This window comes from Panulirus ornatus, chromosome 50, assembly GCF_036320965.1.
Source record: "Panulirus ornatus isolate Po-2019 chromosome 50, ASM3632096v1, whole genome shotgun sequence".
In the NCBI taxonomy this organism is placed as follows: domain Eukaryota; kingdom Metazoa; phylum Arthropoda; class Malacostraca; order Decapoda; family Palinuridae; genus Panulirus; species Panulirus ornatus.
Window position 1 is genome coordinate 22,738,420 of NC_092273.1, and position 26,300 is coordinate 22,764,719.

At 41.5% G+C, this 26,300-nt stretch overlaps 1 protein-coding gene across 1 annotated transcript in view; it reads right to left on the reverse strand.

The window, feature by feature from the left end:
* Window positions 1-1,711: 1,711 nt before the first annotated feature.
* ldbr (lariat debranching enzyme) overlaps window positions 1,712-26,300 on the reverse strand; it is a 127,757-nt gene continuing 103,168 nt past the window's right edge. Inside the window, exons 7-8 of the mRNA XM_071691515.1 lie at window positions 5,850-6,016; window positions 1,712-3,108 (exon numbers count right to left, since the gene is read on the reverse strand). Coding sequence (XP_071547616.1) covers window positions 2,805-3,108; window positions 5,850-6,016 — 471 coding nt within the window. The 3' untranslated portion in view covers window positions 1,712-2,804. The remainder of the gene's footprint in view (window positions 3,109-5,849; window positions 6,017-26,300) is intronic.

The following is a 26,300-nucleotide window of genomic DNA, read 5'->3' on the forward strand; positions in this document are numbered from 1 at the left end:
CTTTCCTACTTTCAGCCACATTATTGCCCTTCTTACTTTAGGCCCTTGCACTTGTATCCTCTTCCTTCCATCTTCACTTTCTCCCACATTCATTAGTTCTTCAAGATACTTTTTCCATCTTTCTTTCACCTCCTCCTTTGGACTCGGCAACTCCCTCTCCTTACTTCTCACATAATATATCCACTTCAACTTTCTCACCTTCCAGGACAACTTCGTATTTTCCCTAAACTTTTTACCCGACTTTCTTCCAAAATTTTCATGTACTCATTCTTTGGTTTCCCCTATCAGTTTCTTAACATTCCACTTACATATCTTATATTCTTCCCTCTTTCCACTAAAACATTCCTTTCAAACAGTCTACCAAATCTCATTTTCTTCTCTACCACAGCATTTCTAATCTTTTCTGTCCACCTTGCATTTCCAATTTTTATTCTTATAGCTTACGCAGTCATGTGCAAATGACATTCAAAATGTTTATAGAAAGACTGTTAATAGCTGGATACAATATCGTAAGCTTATTATATAAAAAAATATAATAAGCTTACGATATTGTATCCAGCTACTAACAGTCTTTCTATAAACATTTTGAATGTCATTTGCACTTGACTGCATCCCTACATTTACTGCACTTCCATCAGAACTTAATCACTCTTCTTTCACACTACTGCTTTCATTCTTTCCAATTCATATTCTAGCTGTCTCATGAAAATGCACAAGAAAATTACTAAAAAAAGTTGACACAGTAACAAGTTGTGACATTCATTTCCATGCAAATAAGGGGTTAAGGACATAGCCCTAAAAAAAATACATCTCAAAGCCTTACATAAGCAATGGAAAAATACCGACCAGATAAAATGCAAATTATTTTTCAAGCACTGAAAATAGTATACAGCTCACAAAATGAGACGTGACTGCATATTTGTCACATTTGCATTTTTCTGGAAGAGGAAAGGTAAGGTTTTACATTTTCTTTCAAGATGTGTAGATATATACTAGTTCATGCAGTAAGCAAGAACCTGCAGAAGAGAGTTATTAGAACTCTATACTTGCATTGCCCATATTTCTGCTACAGCATTGTGCTTTATATAATTCATTGTTAGAATATGAATGTCATAGACAAATAGATTTGTGAATAAAGAAGTATAATTTACCTTAAACTGAATGACTGTAGTTATGAAAACATGCTATGTAACTCCAGGTGCTTGGTTAGTTTCCCAAATTATTTTCTTTTGAACATACAGCAAACCAATTGTTCATCCTTTTGGCAATATCTGAAAACTGGAAATAATACAGTTTACCATATTCATCTATTAAGATGTTTTTGAGACTGCCAACCATTCATTTGTTTGGAAAATGTTATCTGTAATTCTACTAAAGCATTTTTCTTTATATAATACTCATTGTAAGTGATTTAGTGTATTGTATTCATTTGTATTTTAGAGCTGTGCAAGGTTGGTGGTGACATTTTCTGCCCACGTATTTTGCAATTAAATTTAGTGCAAATTTTTTTCCCATGTTATAACATGTCTTGATTTTTTATTTTTTTCAATTCTTCCCTGAAAATGTCAATAAAATAGGGAAGCACAGTAATTTAGGTTAAGCAAACAGAAGACTTAAGGAACTGCTTGGCCTTTACGTTGACATAACCTTGTGATCTTCCTCAGATGATGCCAATGACAATGTTGCTTGTTGAATTTAGGCTATAAAACCATTTCCAAGAAAAGAAATTTATAATATAGATTTCTCCATAAATCATGACATCTGTACATGGCTAAAAGGAAAATAATATCCTAGTCAACTCCATATTAGCAACATACCAAATGCAACACATTATAATATTAATGTCTTAAAACAGAGAACAGCCAGTTACTCCTTGTTAAAAAATAAACCCAAATCCTATATATGATCTACTGAGGATGGCACATGACAGTCTTTAGATGAATGCCCTAACATTCTGGGATTTCCATGATTTAGTGTGTAATATATGCTGCAAAATAACCTAAATTAGGGTGTAAAAATACAAAAGTAATGCTTCAATGACAAAATATTCCCCCTCATTAGATTTATTTTTTAAGATAATCTAAGACTGGTGACCAATAAGAAAAAGCTGAGAGAAAAATTCAAACATCTAAGGAAAATATTAAAGAAATATCAAGTACACATATTTTACCCCGTTTCATGATGGCGATGATGATACTGATGATAGAAACAAAAAGGATTCCTAAGAAAATGCCATTTTCACGAAAATAGAGAGAAACCATGATCATGAGCTTCAGATTTATCAAAGAACAAAAATTAAAATGTGAAAACTCTCCCTTTAATATTAGCCTGCCATTTCATATTCTGAATTGATAAGAATGCATGCACATTTTTTTTTTCTTACAAAATAATCTTACTGCTGTCTGTGAAAAATTGATGAGCTTGGATGTAAAATATGAAGCAAATTTTTACATACTTTGTACCAGAATACACAATCAATGTGCAATGTCACAGGCAAAATGTCAACAACTATAAAGTCATTCATTCTCAATTACTCTATCCATATATGCATAACACAAACTTTACAAAACTTTGCACCTTACAACTGTACAACACAGGACTGCAACCTGATAAATATCCTTTCCTGAAAATATCAAAAGTAACAATCTCTGACGTCCATTAAAAATAAATGGACAACCATTCAAACCATACAAATAACAGTATCACAGGACGACACATACTCGTAAACCAGTCAGTCATTATAAAATATCTCTAGTTTTACATGTGCATCCAGTCTGCACATAACCCTAACCTACACCTATTAACTATACATCTTCTTCTGTGGATGAGTACACTGCTTGGTTTCTTCTTTTAAATTTCTTCATTCCTTTTGCACCACTTGCACTTGGGGATGATGAAGAGACAGTTTCAGACTGAGATAATTCCTTTCCCTCTTCATCATTTGTTCGCTTTGCCTGAGGACTCCTGTGTGGACTAGACTCACTTTCACTAAGAGATGAGGAAGCCGATGAAGAGTCACAAATAAAATGGTTTGGTGATGTCCAGTTTTCAGACTTTGGATTTGATAATATCAACCCCCGACGATGTCCACCCAGCACACCTGAATGCCTAAAAAAAAAACATTTCGATTTAGTGTAAGTTATTCCTATATTATTGATACAAAAAATATGTAGAAGGTTTATAAGCCTATTACGGTTATATTTTGTCAAGGGATTCCTTATACAATTTGTAGTCTCCCTACATCCTAAATTTTGAAATGCATAATCATATACATACTCTACTTTTTTCTTTCCAATGTCAAACATTAATACCATAAACTTTATCACATAATGAATACTACACGATCATACTTAGCCAGGGGGTGAAAAAGTCACAGGACTTTCCGATCCGCTCAAGCATCAAAATTATTGCAAAGAAACCATTTCAACTCTTCAAGACTTTGCAGCACCTTTGACCTTTGATATCCTTAACCCATCTCATTCTTCTTCTTTCATTATGTTTGCTATTTCCCATGTGAGCAAGGTTGCTTCACAAACAGATGACCTAACCTGGAGGAAAAAAAATCCTTGCTTGGGCAATGGACTGAACCACGGCATGTGAAGAGTTTGGGGTAAACCCAGAAAGGTCTGTAGGGCCTGGTTGTGGACTGACAGCTAGAGAATGGTAGCGGCTTTCCTTGTCCATTCCTGGTGCTACCTTGCTAATGCAGGAATAGCAATCATGTATGACCACTCAAAGCGGATATATCAATAGTACAGGGAAAAAAGCTCAAAAAGATATTATGGCCATGCAAAGCCATAATTGCAATTTGTTTCAGTCACTACAGTAAAGGAAGACGGTAAAGATCTATAAAGAATGTACGACTGTAGGTAGTACATGAAAAGGATGACCACGAAAGAGATTAGTTCAGCAATGGGATGCCAGGCAAATCATTATTAATTGTGAAAACAAAGATTTGTGCTGGTAAATTATATGGGAGGGTGTTGATTGAGAGGGTGAAGGCATGTACAGAGCATCAGATTGGGGAAGAGCAGTGTGGTTTCAGAAGTGGTAGAGGATGTGTGGATCAGGTGTTTGCTTTGAAGAATGTATGTGAGAAATACTTAGAAAAGCAAATGGATTTGTATGTAGCATTTATGGATCTGGAAAAGGCATATGATAGAGTTGACAGAGATGCTCTGTGGAAGGTATTAAGAATATATGGTGTGGGAGGCAAGTTGTTAGAAGCAGTGAAAAGTTTTTATCGAGGATGTAAGGCATGTGTACGTGTAGGAAGAGAGGAAAGTGATTGGTTCTCAGTGAATGTAGGTTTGCGGCAGGGGTGTGTGATGTCTCCATGGTTGTTTAATTTGTTTATGGATGGGGTTGTTAGGGAGGTAAATGCAAGAGTCCTGGAAAGAGGGGCAAGTATGAAGTCTGTTGGGGATGAGAGAGCTTGGGAAGTGAGTCAGTTGTTGTTCGCTGATGATACAGCGCTGGTGGCTGATTCATGTGAGAAACTGCAGAAGCTGGTGACTGAGTTTGGTAAAGTGTGTGGAAGAAGAAAGTTAAGAGTGAATGTGAATAAGAGCAAGGTTATTAGGTACAGTAGGGTTGAGGGTCAAGTCAATTGGGAGGTGAGTTTGAATGGAGAAAAACTGGAGGAAGTGAAGTGTTTTAGATATCTGGGAGTGGATCTGTCAGCGGATGGAACCATGGAAGCGGAAGTGGATCATAGGGTGGGGGAGGGGGCGAAAATTTTGGGAGCCTTGAAAAATGTGTGGAAGTCGAGAACATTATCTCGGAAAGCAAAAATGGGTATGTTTGAAGGAATAGTGGTTCCAACAATGTTGTATGGTTGCGAGGCGTGGGCTATGGATGGAGTTGTGCGCAGGAGGATGGACGTGCTGGAAATGAGATGTTTGAGGAAAATGTGTGGTGTGAGGTGGTTTGATCGAGTGAGTAACGTAAGGGTGAGAGAGATGTGTGGAAATAAAAAGAGCGTGGTTGAGAGAGCAGAAGAGGGTGTTTTGAAATGGTTTGGGCACATGGAGAGAATGAGTGAGGAAAGATTGACCAAGAGGATATATGTGTCGGAGGTGGAGGGAACGAGGAGAAGAGGGAGACCAAATTGGAGGTGGAAAGATGGAGTGAAAAAGATTTTGTGTGATCGGGGCCTGAACATGCAGGAGGGTGAAAGGAGGGCAAGGAATAGAGTGAGTTGGAGCGATGTGGTATACAGGGGTTGACGTGCTGTCAGTGGATTGAATCAAGGCATGTGAAGCGTCTGGGGTAAACCATGGAAAGCTGTGTAGGTATGTATGTTTGCGTGTGTGGACGTGTGTATGTACATGTGTATGGGGGGGTGGGGGCCATTTCTTTCGTCTGTTTCCTTGCGCTACCTCGCAAACGCGGGAGACAGCGACAAAGTATAAAAAAAAAAAAAAAAAAGATTTGTGCTATCTAAAAATGGAAGAGTAACTGAGGATATGATTTTACTTAGTGTGGAAAGTGGTGTAGTAACTGCAGATTGTTTCCTTCACTGATCCAAGCATATTTGTGTATATAAATATTCTATCCTTGGGGATAGGGGAAAAAGAATACTTCCCACATATTCCCTGCTTATCATAGAAGGCAACTAAAAGGGGTGGGAGCAGCTGGCTGGAAATCCTTCCCTCCTGTTTTACTTTTCCAAAAGAAGGAACAAAGAAGGGGGCCAAGTGAGGATTTTTTTTCCCTCTAAGGCTCAGTTGCCTGTTACTGACTCCTCACTTATGTGAGAAACAGTGAATATGTATGAAAAAAATTAATGTAAAAATGACAGAAAAAACAGATAACAATAACGAAGATGACTAGCTTTTAACAATTACCTTGGTGAGCTAGCAAGAGGTTGTGGTCCAGGACTTTCCAAACCACCAGTATCATCTCTTCTGATGGGACTCAAAACAAACTCTAAGGAGCCTTCAGCGTCAGTAGGCAACTCAGGACTTAATCTCATCTCCATCACAATGTCTGCATTGTCATCCTCACTCTCCACCTATTGAATTGGTAAAATTATAATTATGGATGGCCTGAATTTAAAACTAAATAGTTCTATTAAGCTGTCTATTAATTCCAGTTAGATCATTATACTTTAATAAATACTTTTACTATGTACAGCTCAAAACCTACTATGTTCTCAAATGATTTCTGCCATGAGCAAGGTCTCTATTTCCACATCTGACCATATATGTTAACTACTACAGTACACAAGAAATATTTAGTTCCCTGGGGTAACTGTAATCATGATGACAATCATGGAATTATTTCATTTTTGGATCATAAAAACAAACTGGACATATGGAGAGAATGAGAGAGGAAAGGTCGACAAAGAGGATACATGCGTCAGAGGTGGAGGGAACAAGGAGTGGGACACCAAAATGATATAACTATACATCTGTGGATGAGTACAATGCTCAGTTTCTTCTTTTAAATTTCTTTATTCCTTTTGCAGCACTTGCACTTGGGAATGATGACAGTTTCAGACTGAGATAATTCCTTTCCCTCTTCATTATTTGTTTGCTTTGCCTATGTACTTGACTCACTTTCACTAAGAGATGAGGAGGCTGATGAAGTCACATATAAAATGGTTTGGTAAAGGGCCAGTGTTCAGACATCCCATGGTATACAACATCGTTCCAATTCACTCTATTCCTTGCACACCTCACATCCTCCTGTACATTAAGGCCCCGATCATTCAAAATCTTTTTCACTCCATCCTTCCACCTCCAGTTTGGTCTCCCGCTTTTCCTTGTCCTTCCACCTCTACCATATATATATATATCCTCTTTGTCAACCTTTCCTCACTCATTCTCTCCATATGTACAAACCATTTCAGCACACCCTCTTCTGACCTCTCATTCACACTCTTTTTATTACCACACATCTCTCTTACCCTTTCATTACTTACTTGATCGAACCATCTCACACCACATACTGTCCTCAAACATTTCATTTCCAAAACATCCGCCCTACTCTGTACAACCCTATAATATAATATTGTTGGAACTCTTATTCCTTCAAACACAGCCATTTTTGTTCTCCGAGATAATGCTCTCTCTATCCACACATTCTTCATCGCTCCCAGAACCTTTGCCCCCTCCCCCAACCTATGACTCACTTCCATGGTTCCATTTACTACTAAACACATTCCCTGATATCTAAAACACTTAACTTCCTTCAATTTTTCTCCATTCATACTTTTTTTTTTTTTCTCCCGCGTTTGCGAGGTAGCGCAAGGAAACAGACGAAAGAAATGGCCCAACCCACCCCCATACACATGCCTTGATTCAATCCACTGACAGCACGTCAACCCCGGTATACCACATCGCTCCAATTCACTCTATTCTTTGCCCTCCTTTCACCCTCCTGCATGTTCAGGCCCCGATCACTCAAAATCTTTTTCACTCCATCTTTCCACCTCCAATTTGGTCTCCCTCTTCTCCTCGTTCCCTCCACCTGCGACACATATATCCTCTTGGTCAATCTTTCCTCACTCATTCTCTCCATGTGACCAAACCATTTCAAAACACCCTCTTCTGCTCTCTCAACCACGCTCTTTTTATTTCCACACATCTCTCTTACCCTTACGTTACTTACTCGATCAAACCACCTCACACCACACATTGTCCTCAAACATCTCATTTCCAGCACATCCATCCTCCTGCGCACAACTCTATCCATAGTCCACGCCTCGCAACCATACAACATTGTTGGAACCACTATTCCTTCAAACATACCCATTTTTGCTTTCCGAGATAATGTTCTCGACTTCCACACACTCTTCAAGGCTCCCAGAATTTTCGCCCCCTCCCCCACCCTATGATCCACTTCCGCTTCCATGGTTCCATCCACTGCCAGATCCACTCCCAGATATCTAAAACACTTCACTTCCTCCAGTTTTTCTCCATTCAAACTCACCTCCCAATTGAATTGACCCTCAACCCTACTGTACCTAATAACCTTGCTCTTATTCACATTTACTCTTAACTTTCTTCTTTCACACACTTTACCAAACTTAGTCACCAGCTTCTGCAGTTTCTCACATGAATCAGCCACCAGCGCTGTATCATCAGCGAACAACAACTGACTCACTTCCCAAGCTCTCTCATCCCCAACAGACTTCATACTTGCCCCTCTTTCCAAAACTCTTGCGTTCACCTCCCTAACAACCCCATCCATAAACAAATTAAACAACCATGGAGACATCACACACCCCTGCCGCAAACCTACATTCACTGAGAACCAATCACTTTCCTCTCTTCCTACACGTACACATGCCTTACATCCTCGATAAAAACTTTTCACTGCTTCTAACAACTTGCCTCCCACACCATATATTCTTAATACCTTCCACAGAGCATCTCTATCAACTCTATCATATGCCTTCTCCAGATCCATAAATGCTACATACAAATCCATTTGCTTTTCTAAGTATTTCTCACATACATTCTTCAAAGCAAACACCTGATCCACACATCCTCTACCACTTCTGAAACCACACTGCTCTTCCCCAATTAACTTGTCCCTCAACCTTCTGAACCTAATAACCTTGCTCTTAATCACATTTACTCTCAACTTTCTCCTTCACAAACTTTTCCACACTCATTCACCAACTTCTGTAGTTTCTCACTCGAATCAGCCAGTGCTATATCATCGGCAAACAACAACAGACTCACTTCCCAGGCCCTCTCATCTGCAAAAGAATGCATAGTCACCCCTCTCCAAAACTCCCTAACCACCCCATCCATAAATAAATTAAACAATCATGGGGGCATCACACACCCCTGTTGCAAACGGACCTTTACTAGGAACAAATCACTCTCCTCTTCCTACGTGTATACATGCCTTACACCCTTAATAAAAACTTCTTACTGCTTCTAGCAGCTTACCTTTCACAAAGCATCTCTATCAACCCTTTCATATACCTTACCTAGATCCATAAATGCTGCATACAAATCCATTTGTTTTTTAAAGTATTTCTTACACATTCTTCAAAGCAAACATCTGATCCACACATCCTCTACCACTTTGGAAACCACACTGCTCCTTCCCAATCTGATGCTCTCAATCAATACCCTCACACACAATTTTCCAGGAATACTCGATAAACTTAAGCCCTTTAGTTTGAACACTTGCCTTTATCCCCTTTGCCTTTGTACTATGGCACTATGCATGCATTCCGCCAATCCTCAGGCACTTTACCATGATCCATACATACAATGAATATCTTTACCAACCAATCAGCAACAGTCACCCCCTTTCCTAATGTATTCAACTGTTTCCTGGTGCTACCTTGCAAATGCAGGAAACTAACATCAAGTATGAAAATAAATATATACATATATATGAAAGGCATGCATGCAATAGATTGAACTGGAATGATGTGGTACACTGGGGGTTGACATGCTGTCACTGAACTGAAACACAGCATATGAAACATCTGGGGTAAACCATGGAAAGGTCTAGGGGGTCTGGATGTAATAAGGAAGATGTGGTTTTGGTGCATTACACATGACACCTACAGAAAGAATGTGACCAGATGAGGCCTTTTTTCGTCTGTTTCTTGGCGCTACCTCGCTTACACATGAGTGGCAATGCTGTTTATTGTGGGATGGGGTGGTGCTGGGAATGGGTGAAGACAAGCAAGTAGGAATATGTACATATATATATATATATATATATATATATATATATATATATATATATATAAAAAAAAAAAAGTGAGAGGGGAGGATTTCCAGCCCCCCGCTCCCTCCCCTTTTAGTCGCCTTCTACGACACGCAGGGAATACGTGGGAAGTATTCTTTCTTTTTAATTTTCCAAAAGAGAAGGGGAACAGAGAAGGGGCCCAGGTGAGGATATTCCCTCAAGGGCCCAGTCCTCTGTTCTCAACGCTACCTCGCTAATGCGGGAAATGGCGAATAGTATGAAAGAAAAAGAAAGAATATATATATATATATATATATATATATATATTTTTTTTTTTTTTTTTATACTTTGTCGCTGTCTCCCGCGTTTGCGAGGTAGCGCAAGGAAACAGACGAAAGAAATGGCCCAACCCCCCCCATACACACGTACACACATCCACACACGCAAATATACATACCTACACAGCTTTCCATGGTTTACCCCAGACGCTTCACATGCCTTGATTCAATCCACTGACAGCACGTCAACCCCTGTATACCACATCGCTCCAATTCACTCTATTCCTTGCCCTCCTTTCACCCTCCTGCATGTTCAGGCCCCGATCACACAAAATCTTTTTCACTCCATCTTTCCACCTCCAATTTGGTCTTCCTCTTCTCCTCGTTCCCTCCACCTCCGACACATATATCCTCTTGGTCAATCTTTCCTCACTCATTCTCTCCATGTGCCCAAACCATTTCAAAACACCCTCTTCTACTCTCTCAACCACGCTCTTTTTATTTCCACACATCTCTCTTACCCTTACGTTACTTACTCGATCAAACCACCTCACACCACACATTGTCCTCAAACATCTCATTTCCAGCACATCCATCCTCCTGCGCACATCTCTATCCATAGCCCACGCCTCGCAACCATACAACATTGTTGGAACCACTATTCCTTCAAACATACCCATTTTTGCTTTCCGAGATAATGTTCTCGACTTCCACACATTCTTCAAGGCTCCCAAAATTTTCGCCCCCTCCCCCACCCTATGATCCACTTCCGCTTCCATGGTTCCATCCGCTGACAGATCCACTCCCAGATATCTAAAACACTTCACTTCCTCCAGTTTTTCTCCATTCAAACTCACCTCCCAATTGACTTGACCCTCACCCCTACTGTACCTAATAACCTTGCTCTTATTCACATTTACTCTTAACTTTCTTCTTCCACACACTTTACCAAACTCAGTCACCAGCTTCTGCAGTTTCTCACATGAATCAGCCACCAGCACTGTATCATCAGCGAACAACAACTGACTCACTTCCCAAGCTCTCTCATCCCCAACAGACTTCATATATATATATATATATATATATATATATATATATATATATATATATATATATATATATATATATTTTTTTTTTTTTTTTTTTTTTTTTTTATACTTTGTCGCTGTCTCCCGCGTTTGCGAGGTAGCGCAAGGAAACAGACGAAAGAAATGGCCCAACCCCCCCCATACACATGTACATACGTCCACACACGCAAATATACATACCTACACAGCTTTCCATGGTTTACCCCAGACGCTTCACATGCCTTGATTCAATCCACTGACAGCACGTCAACCCCTGTATACCACATCGCTCCAATTCACTCTATTCCTTGCCCTCCTTTCACCCTCCTGCATGTTCAGGCCCCGATCACACAAAATCTTTTTCACTCCATCTTTCCACCTCCAATTTGGTCTCCCTCTTCTCCTCGTTCCCTCCACCTCCGACACATATATCCTCTTGGTCAATCTTTCCTCACTCATTCTCTCCATGTGCCCAAACCATTTCAAAACACCCTCTTCTGCTCTCTCAACCACGCTCTTTTTATTTCCACACATCTCTCTTACCCTTACGTTACTCACTCGCTCAAACCACCTCACACCACACATTGTCCTCAAACATCTCATTTCCAGCACATCCATCCTCCTGCGCACATCTCTATCCATAGCCCACGCCTCGCAACCATACAACATTGTTGGAACCACTATTCCTTCAAACATACCCATTTTTGCTTTCCGAGATAATGTTCTCGACTTCCACACATTTTTCAAGGCTCCCAAAATTTTCGCCCCCTCCCCCACCCTATGATCCACTTCCGCTTCCATGGTTCCATCCGCTGACAGATCCACTCCCAGATATCTAAAACACTTCACTTCCTCCAGTTTTTCTCCATTCAAACTCACCTCCCAACTGACTTGACCCTCACCCCTACTGTACCTAATAACCTTGCTCTTATTCAATATATATATATATATTACATTTCATATATATATATATTACATTTCATATATATATATATATATATATATATTATCCCTGGGGACAGGGGAGAAAGAATACTTCCCACGTATTCCCTACGTGTCGTAGAAGGCGACTAAAAGGGGAGGGAGCGGGGAGCTGGAAATCCTCCCCTCTCGTTTTTTTTAATTTTCCAAAAGAAGGAACAGAGAATTGAGCCAGGTGAGGGTATTCCCTCAAAGGCCCAGTCCTCTGTTCTTAACGCTACCTCGCTAATGCGGGAAATGGCGAATAGTTTGAAAGAAAGAAAAAGAAATATATATATATATTTTTTTTTTTTATACTAATCGCCATTTCCCACATTAGCGAGGTAGCGTTAAGAACAGAGGATGAGGACTGGGCCTTTGAGGGAATATCCTCACCTGGCCCCTTTCTCTGTTTCTTCTTTTGGAAAAAAAAAAAAAAAAAAAAAAATGAGGGGAGGATTTCCAGCCTCCCGCTCCCTTCCCTTTTAGTCGCCTTCTACGACACGCAGGGAATACGTGGGAAGTATTCTTTCTCCCCTATCCCCAGGGATAATATATATATATATATATTTTTTTTTTTTTTTATACTTTGTCGCTGTCTCCCGCGTTTGCGAGGTAGCGCAAGGAAACAGACGAAAGAAATGGCCCAACCCCCCCCATACCCATGTATATACTTACGTCCACACACGCAAATATACATACCTACACAGCTTTCCATGGTTTACCCCAGACGCTTCACATGCCTTGATTCAATCCACTGACAGCATGTCAGCCCCGGTATACCACATCGCTCCAATTCACTCTATTCCTTGCCCTCCTTTCACCCTCCTGCATGTTCAGGCCCCAATCACACAAAATCTTTTTCACTCCATCTTTCCACCTCCAATTTGGTCTCCCTCTTCTCCTTGTTCCCTCCACCTCCGACACATATATCCTCTTGGTCAATCTTTCCTCACTCATCCTCTCCATGTGCCCAAACCACTTCAAAACACCCTCTTCTGCTCTCTCAACCACGCTCTTTTTATTTCCACACATCTCTCTTACCCTTACGTTACTCACTCGATCAAACCACCTCCCACCACACATTGTCCTCAAACATCTCATTTCCAGCACATCCATCCTCCTGCGCACAACTCTATCCATAGCCCACGCCTCGCAACCATACAACATTGTTGGAACCACTATTCCTTCAAACATACCCATTTTTGCTTTCCGAGATAATGTTCTCGACTTCCACACATTCTTCAAGGCCCCCAGAATTTTCGCCCCCTCCCCCACCCTATGATCCACTTCCGCTTCCATGGTTCCATCCGCTGCCAGATCCACTCCCAGATATCTAAAACACTTCACTTCCTCCAGTTTTTCTCCATTCAAACTCACCTCCCAATTGACTTGACCCTCAACCCTACTGTACCTAATAACCTTGCTCTTATTCACATTTACTCTTAACTTTCTTCTTCCACACACTTTACCAAACTCAGTCACCAGCTTCTGCAGTTTCTAACATGAATCAGCCACCAGCGCTGTGTCATCAGCGAACAACAACTGACTCACTTCCCAAGCTCTCTCATCCCCAACAGACTTCATACTTGCCCCTCTTTCCAAAACTCTTGCATTTACCTCCCTAACAACCCCATCCATAAACAAATTAAACAACCATGGAGACATCACACACCCCTGCCGCAAACCTACATTCACTGAGAACCAATCACTTTCCTCTCTTCCTACACGTACACATGCCTTACATCCTCGATAAAAACTTTTCACTGCTTCTAACAACTTTCCTCCCACACCATATATTCTTAATACCTTCCACAGAGCATCTCTATCAACTCTATCATATGCCTTCTCCAGATCCATAAATGCTACATACAAATCCATTTGCTTTTCTAAGTATTTCTCACATACATTCTTCAAAGCAAACACCTGATCCACACATCTTCTACCACTTCTGAAACCACACTGCTCTTCCCCAATCTGATGCTCTGTACATGCCTTCACCCTCTCAATCAATACCCTCCCATATAATTTACCAGGAATACTCAACAAACTTATACCTCTGTAATTTAAGCACTCACTCTTATCCCCTTTGCCTTTGTACAATGGCACTATGCACGCATTCCGCCAATCCTCAGGCACCTCACCATGAGTCATACATACATTAAATAACCTTACCAACCAGTCAACAATACAGTCACCCCCTTTTTTAATAAATTCCACTGCAATACCATCCAAACCTGCTGCCTTGCCGGCTTTCATCTTCCGCAAAGCTTTCACTACCTCTTCTCTGTTTACCAAATCATTTTCCCTAACCCTCTCACTTTGCACATCACCTCGACCAAAACACCCTATATCTGCCACTCTATCATCAAACACATTCAACAAACCTTCGAAATACTCACCCCATCTCCTTCTCACATCACCACTACTTGTTATCACCTCCCCATTTGCGCCCTTCACTGAAGTTCCCATTTGCTCCCTTGTCTTACGCACTTTATTTACCTCCTTCCAGAACATCTTTTTATTCTCCCTAAAATTTAATGATACTCTCTCACCCCAACTCTCATTTGCCCTTTTTTTCACCTCTTGCACCTTTCTCTTGACCTCCTGTCTCTTTCTTTTATACATCTCCCACTCAATTGCATTTTTTCCCTGCAAAAATCGTCCAAATGCCTCTCTCTTCTCTTTCACTAATACTCTTACTTCTTCATCCCACCACTCACTACCCTTTCTAATCAACCCACCTCCCACTCTTCTCATGCCACAAGCATCTTTTGCGCAATCCATCACTGATTCCCTAAATACATCCCATTCCTCCCCCACTCCCCTTACTTCCATTGTTCTCACCTTTTTCCATTCTGTACTCAGTCTCTCCTGGTACTTCCTCACACAGGTCTCCTTCTCAAGCTCACTTACTCTCACCACCCTCTTCACCCCAACATTCACTCTTCTTTTCTGAAAACCCATACAAATCTTCACCTTAGCCTCCACAAGATAATGATCAGACATCCCTCCAGTTGCACCTCTCAGCACATTAACATCCAAAAGTCTCTCTTTCGCACGCCTGTCAATTAACACGTAATCCAATAATGCTCTCTGGCCATCTCTCCTACTTACATAAGTATACTTATGTATATCTCGCTTTTTAAACCAGGTATTCCCAATCACCAGTCCTTTTTCAGCACATAAATCTACAAGCTCTTCACCATTTCCATTTACAACACTGAACACCCCATGTATACCAATTATTCCCTCAACTGCTACATTACTCACCTTTGCATCCAAATCACCCATCACTATAACCCGGTCTCGTGCATCAAAACCACTAACACACTCATTCAGCTGCTCCCAAAACACTTGCCTCTCTTGATCTTTCTTCTCATGCCCAGGTGCATAAGCACCAATAATCACCCACCTCTCTCCATCAACTTTCAGTTTTACCCATATTAATCGAGAATTTACTTTCTTACACTCTATCACATACTCCCACAACTCCTGTTTCAGGAGTATTGCTACTCCTTCCCTTGCTCTTGTCCTCTCACTAACCCCTGACTTTACTCCCCAGACATTCCCAAACCACTCTTCCCCTTTACCCTTGAGCTTCGTTTCACTCAAAGCCAAAACATCCAGGTTCCTTTCCTCAAACATACTACCTATCTCTCCTTTTTTCACATCTTGGTTACATCCACACACAATTAGGCACCCCACTCTGAGCCTTCGAGGAGGATGAGCACTCCCCGCGTGACTCCTTCTTCTGTTTCCCATTTTAGAAAGTTAATACAAGGAGGGGAGGATTTCTGGCCCCCCGCTCCCGTCCCATCTAGTCGCTTTCTACGACACGCGAGGAATATGTGGGAAGTATTCTTTCACCCCTATCCCCAGGGATAATATACATATATATATACATATACACATACACACACACACACCTACACACGCACACACACACACACACACTCACACACATATATACATATGAAAAATGTAAGAAACAATTTAGAAAACTGAAACTTCTAGCTTGAAATGAATGAAAAAATAATTGTCACATAATGGTTCAACCTCTGGCTATGGAAAAAAGGAAATGTATAATTTATTTACACAAACGTCAATAGCAGTTCTCATCAATTTAACCACTGTATCAATAGGCTTCAATGTCTAAGCTACATTTTTCTCCAATTTCACTATTTTCCTTCACATTTTCAATTGTGTCTGAAGGTTCTACTTCAAGAGTGATTGTTTTTCCAGTAAGGGTCTTCACATCTTGGTTACATCCACACACATTTAGGCACCCCACTCTATATTTTGAAGACCACAGCATTTGGGCTGGATTCTGTTCTATATATATATATATATATATATATATATATATATATATATATATATATATATATATATATATATATATATGCATATATATATATATATATATATATATATATATATATATATATATATATATATATATGCATATGCACCTGGGCATGAGAAGAAAGATCATGAGAGGCAATTGTTTTGGGAGCAGCTGAATGAGTGTGTTAGTGGTTTTGATGCATGAGACTGGGTTATAGTGATGGGTGATTTGAATGCAAAGGTGAGTAATGTGGCAGTTGAGGGAATAATTGGTATACATGGGGTGTTCAGTGTTGTAAATGGAAATGGTGAAGAACTTATAGATTTATGTGCTGAAAAAGGACTGGTGATTGGGAATACCTGGTTTAAAAAGCGAGATATACATAAGTATACGTATGTAAGTAGGAGAGATGGCCAGAGAGCGTTATTGGATTACGTGGTAATTGACAGGCGCGCGAAAGAGAGACTTATGGATGTTAATGGGCTGAGAGGTGCAACTGGAGGGATGTCTGATCATTATCTTGTGGAGGCTAAGGTGAAGATTTGTATGGGTTTTCAGAAAAGAAGAGTGAATGTTGGGGTGAAGAGGGTGGTGAGAGTAAGTGAGCTTGGGAAGGAGACTTGTGTGAGGAAGTACCAGGAGAGATTGAGTACAGAATGGGAAAAGGTGAGAACAATGGAAGTAAGGGGAGTGGGGGAGGAATGGGATGTATTTAGGGAATCAGTGATGGATTGCGCAAAAGATGCTTGTGGCATGAGAAGCGTGGGAGGTGGGTTGATTAGAAAGGGTAGTGAGTGGTGGGATGAAGAAGTAAGATTATTAGTGAAAGAGAAGAGAGAGGCATTTGGACGATTTTTGCAGGGAAAAAATGCAATTGAGTGGGAGATGTATAAAAGAAAGACAGGAGGTCAAGAGAAAGGTGCAAGAGGTGAAAAAGAGGGCAAATGAGAGTTGGGGTGAGAGAGTATCATTAAATTTTAGGGAAAATAAAAAGAGGTTCTGGAAGGAGGTAAATAAAGTGCGTAAGACAAGGGAGCAAATGGGAACTTCAGTGAAGGGCGCAAATGGGGAGGTGATAACAAGTAGTGGTGATGTGAGAAGGAGATGGAGTGAGTATTTTGAAGGTTTGTTGAATGTGTTTGATGATAGAATGGCAGATATAGGGTGTTTTGGTCGAGGTGGTGTGCAAAGTGAGAGGGTTAGGGAAAATGATTTGGTAAACAGAGAAGAGGTAGTAAAAGCTTTGCGGAAGATGAAAGCCGGCAAGGCAGCAGGTTTGGATGGTATTGCAGTGGAATTTATTAAAAAAGGGGGTGACTGTATTATTGACTGGTTGGTAAGGTTATTTAATATATGTATGACTCATGGTGAGGTGCCTGAGGATTGGCGGAATGCGTGCATAGTGCCATTGTACAAAGGCAAAGGGGATAAGAGTGAGTGCTCAAATTACAGAGGTATAAGTTTGTTGAGTATTCCTGGTAAATTATATGGGAGGGTATTGATTGAGAGGGTGAAGGCATGTACAGAGCATCAAATTGGGGAAGAGCAGTGTGGTTTCAGAAGTGGTAGAGGATGTGTGGATCAGGTGTTTGCTTTGAAGAATGTATGTGAGAAGTACTTAGAAAAGCAAATGGATTTGTATGTAGCATTTATGGATCTGGAGAAGGCATATGATAGAGTTGATAGAGATGCTCTGTGGAAGGTATTAAGAATATATGGTGTGGGAGGCAAGTTGTTAGAAGCAGTGAAAAGTTTTTATCGAGGATGTAAGGCATGTGTACGTGTAGGAAGAGAGGAAAGTGATTGGTTCTCAGTGAATGTAGGTTTGCGGCAGGGGTGTGTGATGTCTCCATGGTTGTTTAATTTGTTTATGGATGGGGTTGTTTGGGAGGTGAATGCAAGAATATATTTTTTCTTTTTCTTTCAAACTATTCGCCATTTCCCGCATTAGCAAGGTAGCGCTAAGAACAGAGGACTGGGCCTCTGAGGGAATATCCTCACCTGGCCCCCTTCTCTGTTCCTTCTCTTAGAAAGTTAAAAAAAAAAAAAAAGCGGGGAGGATTTTCAGCCCCCTGCTCCCTCCCCTTTTAGTCGCCTTCTACGACACGCAGGGAATACGTGGGAAGTATTCTTTCTCCCCTATCCCCTATATATATATATATATATATATATATATATATATATATTCTATATTATATTATTATACTTTGTCGCTGTCTCCCGCGTTTGCGAGGTAGCGCAAGGAAACAGACGAAAGAAATGGCCCAACCCCCCCCCATACACATGTATATACATACGTCCACACACGCAAATATACATACCTACACAGCTTTCCATGGTTTACCCCAGACGCTTCACATGCCTTGATTCAATCCACTGACAGCACGTCAACCCCGGTATACCACATCGCTCCAATTCACTCTATTCCTTGCCCTCCTTTCACCCTCCTGCATGTTCAGGCCCCGATCACACAAAATCTTTTTCACTCCATCTTTCCACCTCCAATTTGGTCTCCCTCTTCTCCTCGTTCCCTCCACCTCCGACACATATATCCTCTTGGTCAATCTTTCCTCACTCATTCTCTCCATGTGCCCAAACCACTTCAAAACACCCTCTTCTGCTCTCTCAACCACGCTCTTTTTATTTCCACACATCTCTCTTACCCTTACGTTACTCACTCGATCAAACCACCTCACACCACACATTGTCCTCAAACATCTCATTTCCAGCACATCCATCCTCCTGCGCACAACTCTATCCATAGCCCACGCCTCACAACCATACAAATATTGTTGGAACCACTATTCCTTCAAACATACCCATTTTTGCTTTCCGAAATAATGTTCTCGACTTCCAAACATTCTTCAAGACTGCCAGGATTTTCGTCCCCTCCCCCACCCTATGATTCACTTCCGCTTCCATGGTTCCATCCGCTGCCAGATCCACTCCCAGATATCTAAAACACTTTACTTCCTCCAGTTTTTCTCCATTCAAACTTACCTCCCAATTGACTTGACCCTCAACCCTACTGTACCTAATAACCTTGCTCTTATTCACATTTACTCTTAACTTTCTTCTTTCACACACTTTACCAAACTCAGTCACCAGCTTCTGCAGTTTCTCACATGAATCAGCCACCAGCGCTGTATCATCAGCAAACAACAACTGACTCACTTCCCAAGCTCTCTCATACCAAACAGACTTCATACTTGCCCCTCTTTCCAAAACTCTTGCATTCACCTCCCTAACAACCCCATCCATAAACAAAGTAAACAACCATAAAGACATCACACACCCCTGCTGGAAACCTACATTCACTGAGAACCAATCTCTTTCCTCTCTTCCTACACGTACACATGCTTTACATCCTCGATAAAAACTTTTCACTGCTTCTAACAACTTGCCTCCCACACCATATATTCTTAATACCTTCCACAGAGCATCTCTATCAACTCTAATATATGCCTTCTCCAGATCCATAAATGCTACATACAAATCCATTTGCTTTTCTAAGTATTTCTCACATGCATTCTTCAAAGCAAACACCTGATCCACACATCCTCTACCACTTCTGAAACTACACTGCTCTTCCCCAATCTGATGCTCTGTACATGCCTTCACCCTCTCAATCAATACCCTCCCATATAATTTACCAAGAATACTCAACAAACTTATACCTCTGTAATTTGAGCACTCACTCTTATCCCCTTTGCCTTTGTGTGTATATATATATATATATATATATATATATATATATATATATATATATATATATATATATATATATATATATATATATATATATCCCTGGGGATAGGGGAGAAAGAATACTTCCCACGTATTCCCTGCGTGTCGTAGAAGGCAACTAAAAGGGAAGGGAGCGGGGGGCTGGAAATCCTCCCCTCTCATTTTTTTATTTTAATTTTCCAAAAGAAGGAACAGAGAAGGGGGCCAGGTGAGGGTATTCCCTCAAAGGCCCAGTCCTCTGTTCTTAACGCTACCTCGCTATCGCGGGAAATGGCGAATAGTTTGAAAAAAAAAATATATATATATATATATATATATATATATATATATATATATATATATATATATATATATATTATGAAGTCTGTTGGGGATGAGAGAGCTTGGGAAGTGAGTCAGTTGTTGTTCGCTGATGATACAGCGCTGTTGGCTGATTCATGTGAGAAACTGCAGAAGCTGGTGACTGAGTTTGGTAAAGTGTGTGGAAGAAGAAAGTTAAGAGTAAATGTGAATAAGAGCAAGGTTATTAGGTACAGTAGGGTTGAGGGTCAAGTCAATTGGGAGGTGAGTTTGAATGGAGAAAAACTGGAGGAAGTGAAGTGTTTTAGATATCTGGCAGCGGATGGAACCATGGAAGCGGAAGTGGATCATAGGGTGGGGGAGGGGGCGAAAATTCTGGGGGCCTTGAAGAATGTGTGGAAGTCGAGAACATTATCTCGGAAAGCAAAAATGGGTATGTTTGAAGGAATAGTGGTTCCAGCAATGTTGTATGGTTGCGAGGCGTGGGCTATGGATAGAGTTGTGCGCAGGAGGATGGATGTGCTGGAAATGAGATGTTTGAGGACAATGTGTGGTGGGAGGTGGTTTGATCGAGTGAGTAACGTAAGGGTAAGAGGGATGTGTGGAAATAAAAAGAGCATGGTTGAGAGAGCAGAAGAGGGTGTTTTGAAGTGGTTTGGGCACATGGAGAGGATGAGTGAGGAAAGATTGACCAAGAGGATATATGTGTCGGAGGTGGAGGGAACAAGGAGAAGAGGGAGACCAAATTGGAGGTGGAAAGATGGAGTGAAAAAGATTTTGTGTGATCGGGGCCTGAACATGCAGGAGGGTGAAAGGAGGGCAAGGAATAGAGTGAATTGGAGCGATGTGGTATACCGGGGTTGCCGTGCTGTCAGTGGATTGAAGCAGGGCATGTGAAGCGTCTGGGGTAAACCATGGAAAGCTGTGTAGGTATGTATATTTGCGTGTGTAGACGTATGTATATACATGTGTATGGGGGGGGGTTGGGCCATTTTTTTCGTCTGTTTCCTTGCGCTACCTCGCAAACGCGGGAGACAGCGACAAAGTATCTTGTGGAGGCTAAGGTGAAGATTTGTATGGGTTTTCAGAAAAGAAGAGAGGATGTTGGGGTGAAGAGGGTGGTGAGAGTAAGTGAGCTTGGGAAGGAGACTTGTGTGAGGAAGTACCAGGAGAGACTGAGTACAGAATGGAAAAAGGTGAGAACAAAGGAGGTAAGGGGAGTGGGGGAGGAATGGGATGTATTTAGGGAAGCAGTGATGGCTTGCGCAAAAGATGCTTGTGGCATGAGAAGAGTGGGAGGTGGGTTGATTAGAAAGGGTAGTGAGTGGTGGGATGAAGAAGTAAGAGTATTAGTGAAAGAGAAGAGAGAGGCATTTGGAAGATTTTTGCAAGGAAAAAATGCAAATGAGTGGATGATGTATAAAAGAAAGAGGCAGGAGGTTAAGAGAAAGGTGCAAGAGGTGAAAAAGAGGGCAAATGAGAGTTGGGGTGAGAGAGTATCATTAAATTTTAGGGAAAATAAAAAGAGGTTCTGGAAGGAGGTAAATAAAGTGCGTAAGACAAGGGAGCAAATGGGAACTTCAGTGAAGGGGGCTAATGGGGAGGTGATAACAAGTAGTGGTGATGTGAGAAGGAGATGGAGTGAGTATTTTGAAGGTTCGTTGAATGTGTTTGATGATAGAGTGGCAGATATAGGGTGTTTTGGTAGAGGTGGTGTGCAAAGTGAGAGGGTTAGGGAAAATGATTTGGTAAACAGAGAAGAGGTAGTAAAAGCTTTGCGGAAGATGAAAGCTGGCAAAGCAGCAGGTTTGGATGGTATTGCAGTGGAATTTATTAAAAAAGGGGGTGACTGTATTGGTGACTGGTTGGTAAGGTTATTTAATGTATGTATGATTCATGGTGAGGTGCCTGAGGATTGGCGGAATGCTTGCATAGTGCCATTGTACAAAGGCAAAGGGGATAAGAGCGAGTGCTCAAATTACAGAGGTATAAGTTTGTCGAGTATTCCTGGTAAATTATATGGAAGGGTATTGATTGAGAGGGTGAAGGCATGTACAGAGCATCAGACTGGGGAAGAGCAGTGTGGTTTCAGAAGTGGTAGAGGATGTGTGGATCAGGTGTTTGCTTTGAAGAATGTATGTGAGAAATACTTAGAAAAGCAAATGGATTTGTATGTAGCATTTATGGATCTGGAGAAGGCATATGATAGAGTTGATAGAGATATATATATTTATCTGAGTTTGGTAAAGTGTGTGGAAGAAGAAACTTAAGAGTAAATGTGAATAAGAGCAAGGTTATTAGGTACAGTAGGGTTGAGGGTCAAGTCAACTGGGAGGTGAGTTTGAATGGAGAAAAACTGGAGGAAGTGAAGTGTTTTAGATATCTGGGAGTGGATCTGGCAGCGAATGGAACCATGGAAGCGGAAGTGGATCATAGGGTGGGGGAGGGGGCGAAAATTCTGGGGGCCTTGAAGAATGTGTGGAAGTCGAGAACATTATCTCGGAAAGCAAAAATGGGTATGTTTGAAGGAATAGTGGTTCCAACAATGTTGTATGGTTGCAAGGCGTGGGCTATGGATGGAGTTGTGCGCAGGAGGATGGATGTGCTGGAAATGAGATGTTTGAGGACAATGTGTGGTGTGAGGTGGTTTGATCGAGTGAGTAACGTAAGGGTAAGAGAGATGTGTGGAAATAAAAAGAGCGTGGTTGAGAGAGCAGAAGAGGGTGTTTTGAAGTGGTTTGGGCACATGGAGAGAATGAGTGAGGAAAGATTGACCAAGAGGATATATGTGTCGGAGGTGGAGGGAACGAGGAGAAGAGGGAGACCAAATTGGAGGTGGAAAGATGGAGTGAAAAAGATTTTGTGTGATTGGGGCCTGAAAATGCAGGAGGGTGAAAGGAGGGCAAGGAATAGAGTGAATTGGAGCGATGTGGTATACCGGGGTTGACGTGCTGTCAGTGGATTGAATCAAGGCATGTGAAGCGTCTGGGGTAAACTATGGAAAGCTGTGTAGGTATGTATATTTGCGTGTGTGGACGTATGTATATACATGTGTATGGGGGGGGGGGGGGTGGGCCATTTCTTTCGTCTGTTTCCTTGCACTACCTCGCAAACGCGGGAGACAGCGACAAAGTATAATAAAAAAAAATATACTATTTATTTTGCTTTGTCGCTGTCTCCCGCGTTTGCGAGGTAGCGCAAGGAAACAGACGAAAGAAATGGCCCAACCCACCCCCATACACATGTCTATACATACACGTCCACACACACAAATATACATACCCATACATCTCAATGTACACATATATATACACACACAGACACATACATATATATGCATGGACACAATTCACACTGTCTGCCTTTATTCATTCCCATCGCTACCTCGCCACACATGGAATAAATTCCCCCTTCCCCCCTCGTGTGTGCGAGGTAGCGCTAGGAAAAGACAACAAAGGCCCCATTTGTTCACACTCAGTCTCTAGCTGTCATACAATAATGCCCAAAAACCACAGCTCCCTTTCCACATCCAGGCCTCACAGAACTTTCCATGGTTTACCCCAGATGCTTCACATGCCCTGATTCAATCCATTGACAGCACATTGACCCCGGTATACCACATCGATCCAATTCACTCTCTTCCTTGCCCTCCTTTCACCCTCCTGCATGTTTAGGCCCCGATCACTCAAAATCTTTTTCACTCCATCTTTCCAACTCCAATTTGGTCTCCCACTTCTCCTCGTTCCCTCCACCTCCGACACATATATCCTCTTGGTAAATCTTTCCTCACTCATTCTCTCCATGTGCCCAAACCATTTCAAAACACCCTCTGCTCTCTCAACCACGCTCTTTTTATTTCCACACATCTCTCTTACCCTTACATTACTCACTCGATCAAACCACCTCACACCACACATTGTCCTCAAACATCTCATTTCCAGCACATCCACCCTCCTGTGCACAATTCTATCCATAGCCCACGCCTTGCAACTATACAACATTGTTGGAACCACTACTCCTTCAAACAAACCCATTTTTGCTTTCGGAGATAATGTTCTCGACTTCCACACATTCTTCAAGGCTCCCAGGATTTTCGCCCCCTCCCCCACCCTATGATTCACTTCCACTTCCATGGTTCCATCCGCTGCCAGATCCATTCCCAGATATCTAAAACACTTTACTTCCTCCAGTTTTTCTCCATTCAAACTTTCCTCCCAGTTGACTTGACCCTCAACCCTACTGTACCTAATAATCTTGCTCTTATTCACATTTACTCTCAACTTTTTTCTTTCAAACACTTTACCAAACTCAGTTACCAGCTTCTGCAGTTTTTCACATGAATCAGCCACTAGCGCTGTATCATCAGCAAACAACAACTGACTCACTTCCCAAGCTCTCTCATCCCCAACAGACTGAATACTTGCCCCTCTTTCCAAAACTCTTGCATTCACCTCCCTAACAACCCCATCCAAAAACAAATTAAACAACCATGGAGACATCATACACCCCTGCAGCAAACCTACATTCACTGAGAACCTATCACTTTCCTCTCTTCCTACACGTACACATGCCTTGCATCCTCTATAAAAACTCTTCACTGCTTCTAACAACTTGCATCTCACACCATATAAAGGGTGTTTTGGTTGAAGTGGTGTGCAAAGTGAGAGGGTTAGGGAAAATGATTTGGTAAACAGAGAAGAGGTAGTAAAAGCTTTGAGGAAGATGAAAGCCAGCAAGGCAGCGGGTTTGGATGGTATTGCATTGGAATTTATTAAAAAAGGGGGTGACTGTATTGGTGACTGGTTGGTAAGGTTATTTAATGTATGTATGATTCATGGTGAGGTGCCTGAGGATTGGCGGAATGCCTGCATAGTGCCAATGTACGAAGGCAAAGGGGACAAAGGTGAGTGCTCAAATTACAGAGGTATAAGTTTGTTGAGTATTCCTGGGAAATTATATGGGAGGTTATTGATTGAGTGGGTGAAAGCATGTACAGAGCATCAGATTGGGGAAGAGCAGTGTGGTTTCAGAAGTGGTAGAGGATGTGTGGATCAGGTGTTTGCTTTGAAGAATGTATGTGAGAAATACTTTAGATATGCAAATGGATTTGTTTGTAACATTTATGGATCTGGAGAAGGCATATGATAAGAGTTGATAGAGATGCTCCGTGGAAGGTATTAAGACTATATGGTGGGGGAGGCAAGTTGTTAGAAGCAGTGAAAAGTTTTTATCGAGGATGTAAGGCATGTGTACGTGTAGGAAGAGAGGAAAGTGATTGGTTCTCAGTGAATGTAGGTTTGCGGCAGGGGTGTGTGATGTCTCCATGGTTGTTTAATTTGTTTATGGATGGGGTTGTTAGAGAGGTGAATGCAAGAGTTTTGGAAAGAGGGGCAAGTATGAAGTCTGTTGGGGATGAGGGAGCTTGGGAAGTGAGTCATTGTTGTTCGCTGATGATGCAGCGCTGGTGGCTGATTCATGTGAGAAACTGCAGAAGCTGGTGACTGAGTTTGGTAAAGTGTGTGAAAGAAGAAAGTTAAGAGTAAATGTGAATAAGAGCAAGGTTATTAGGTACAGTAGGGTTGAGGGTCAAGTCAATTGGGAGGTGAGTTTGAATGGAGAAAAACTGGAGGAAGTGAAGTGTTTTAGATATCTGGGAGTGGATCTGGCAGCGGATGGAACCATGGAAGCGGAAGTGGATCATAGGGTGGGGGAGGGGGCGAAAATTCTGGGAGCCCTGAAGAATGTGTGGAAGTCGAGAACATTATCTCGGAAAGCAAAAATGGATATGTTTGAAGGAATAGTGGTTCCAACAATGTTGTATGGTTGCGAGGCGTGGGCTATGGACAAAGTTGTGCACAGGAGGTTGGATGTGCTGGAAATGAGATGTATGAGGACAATGTGTGGTGTGAGGTGGTTTGATCGAGTAAG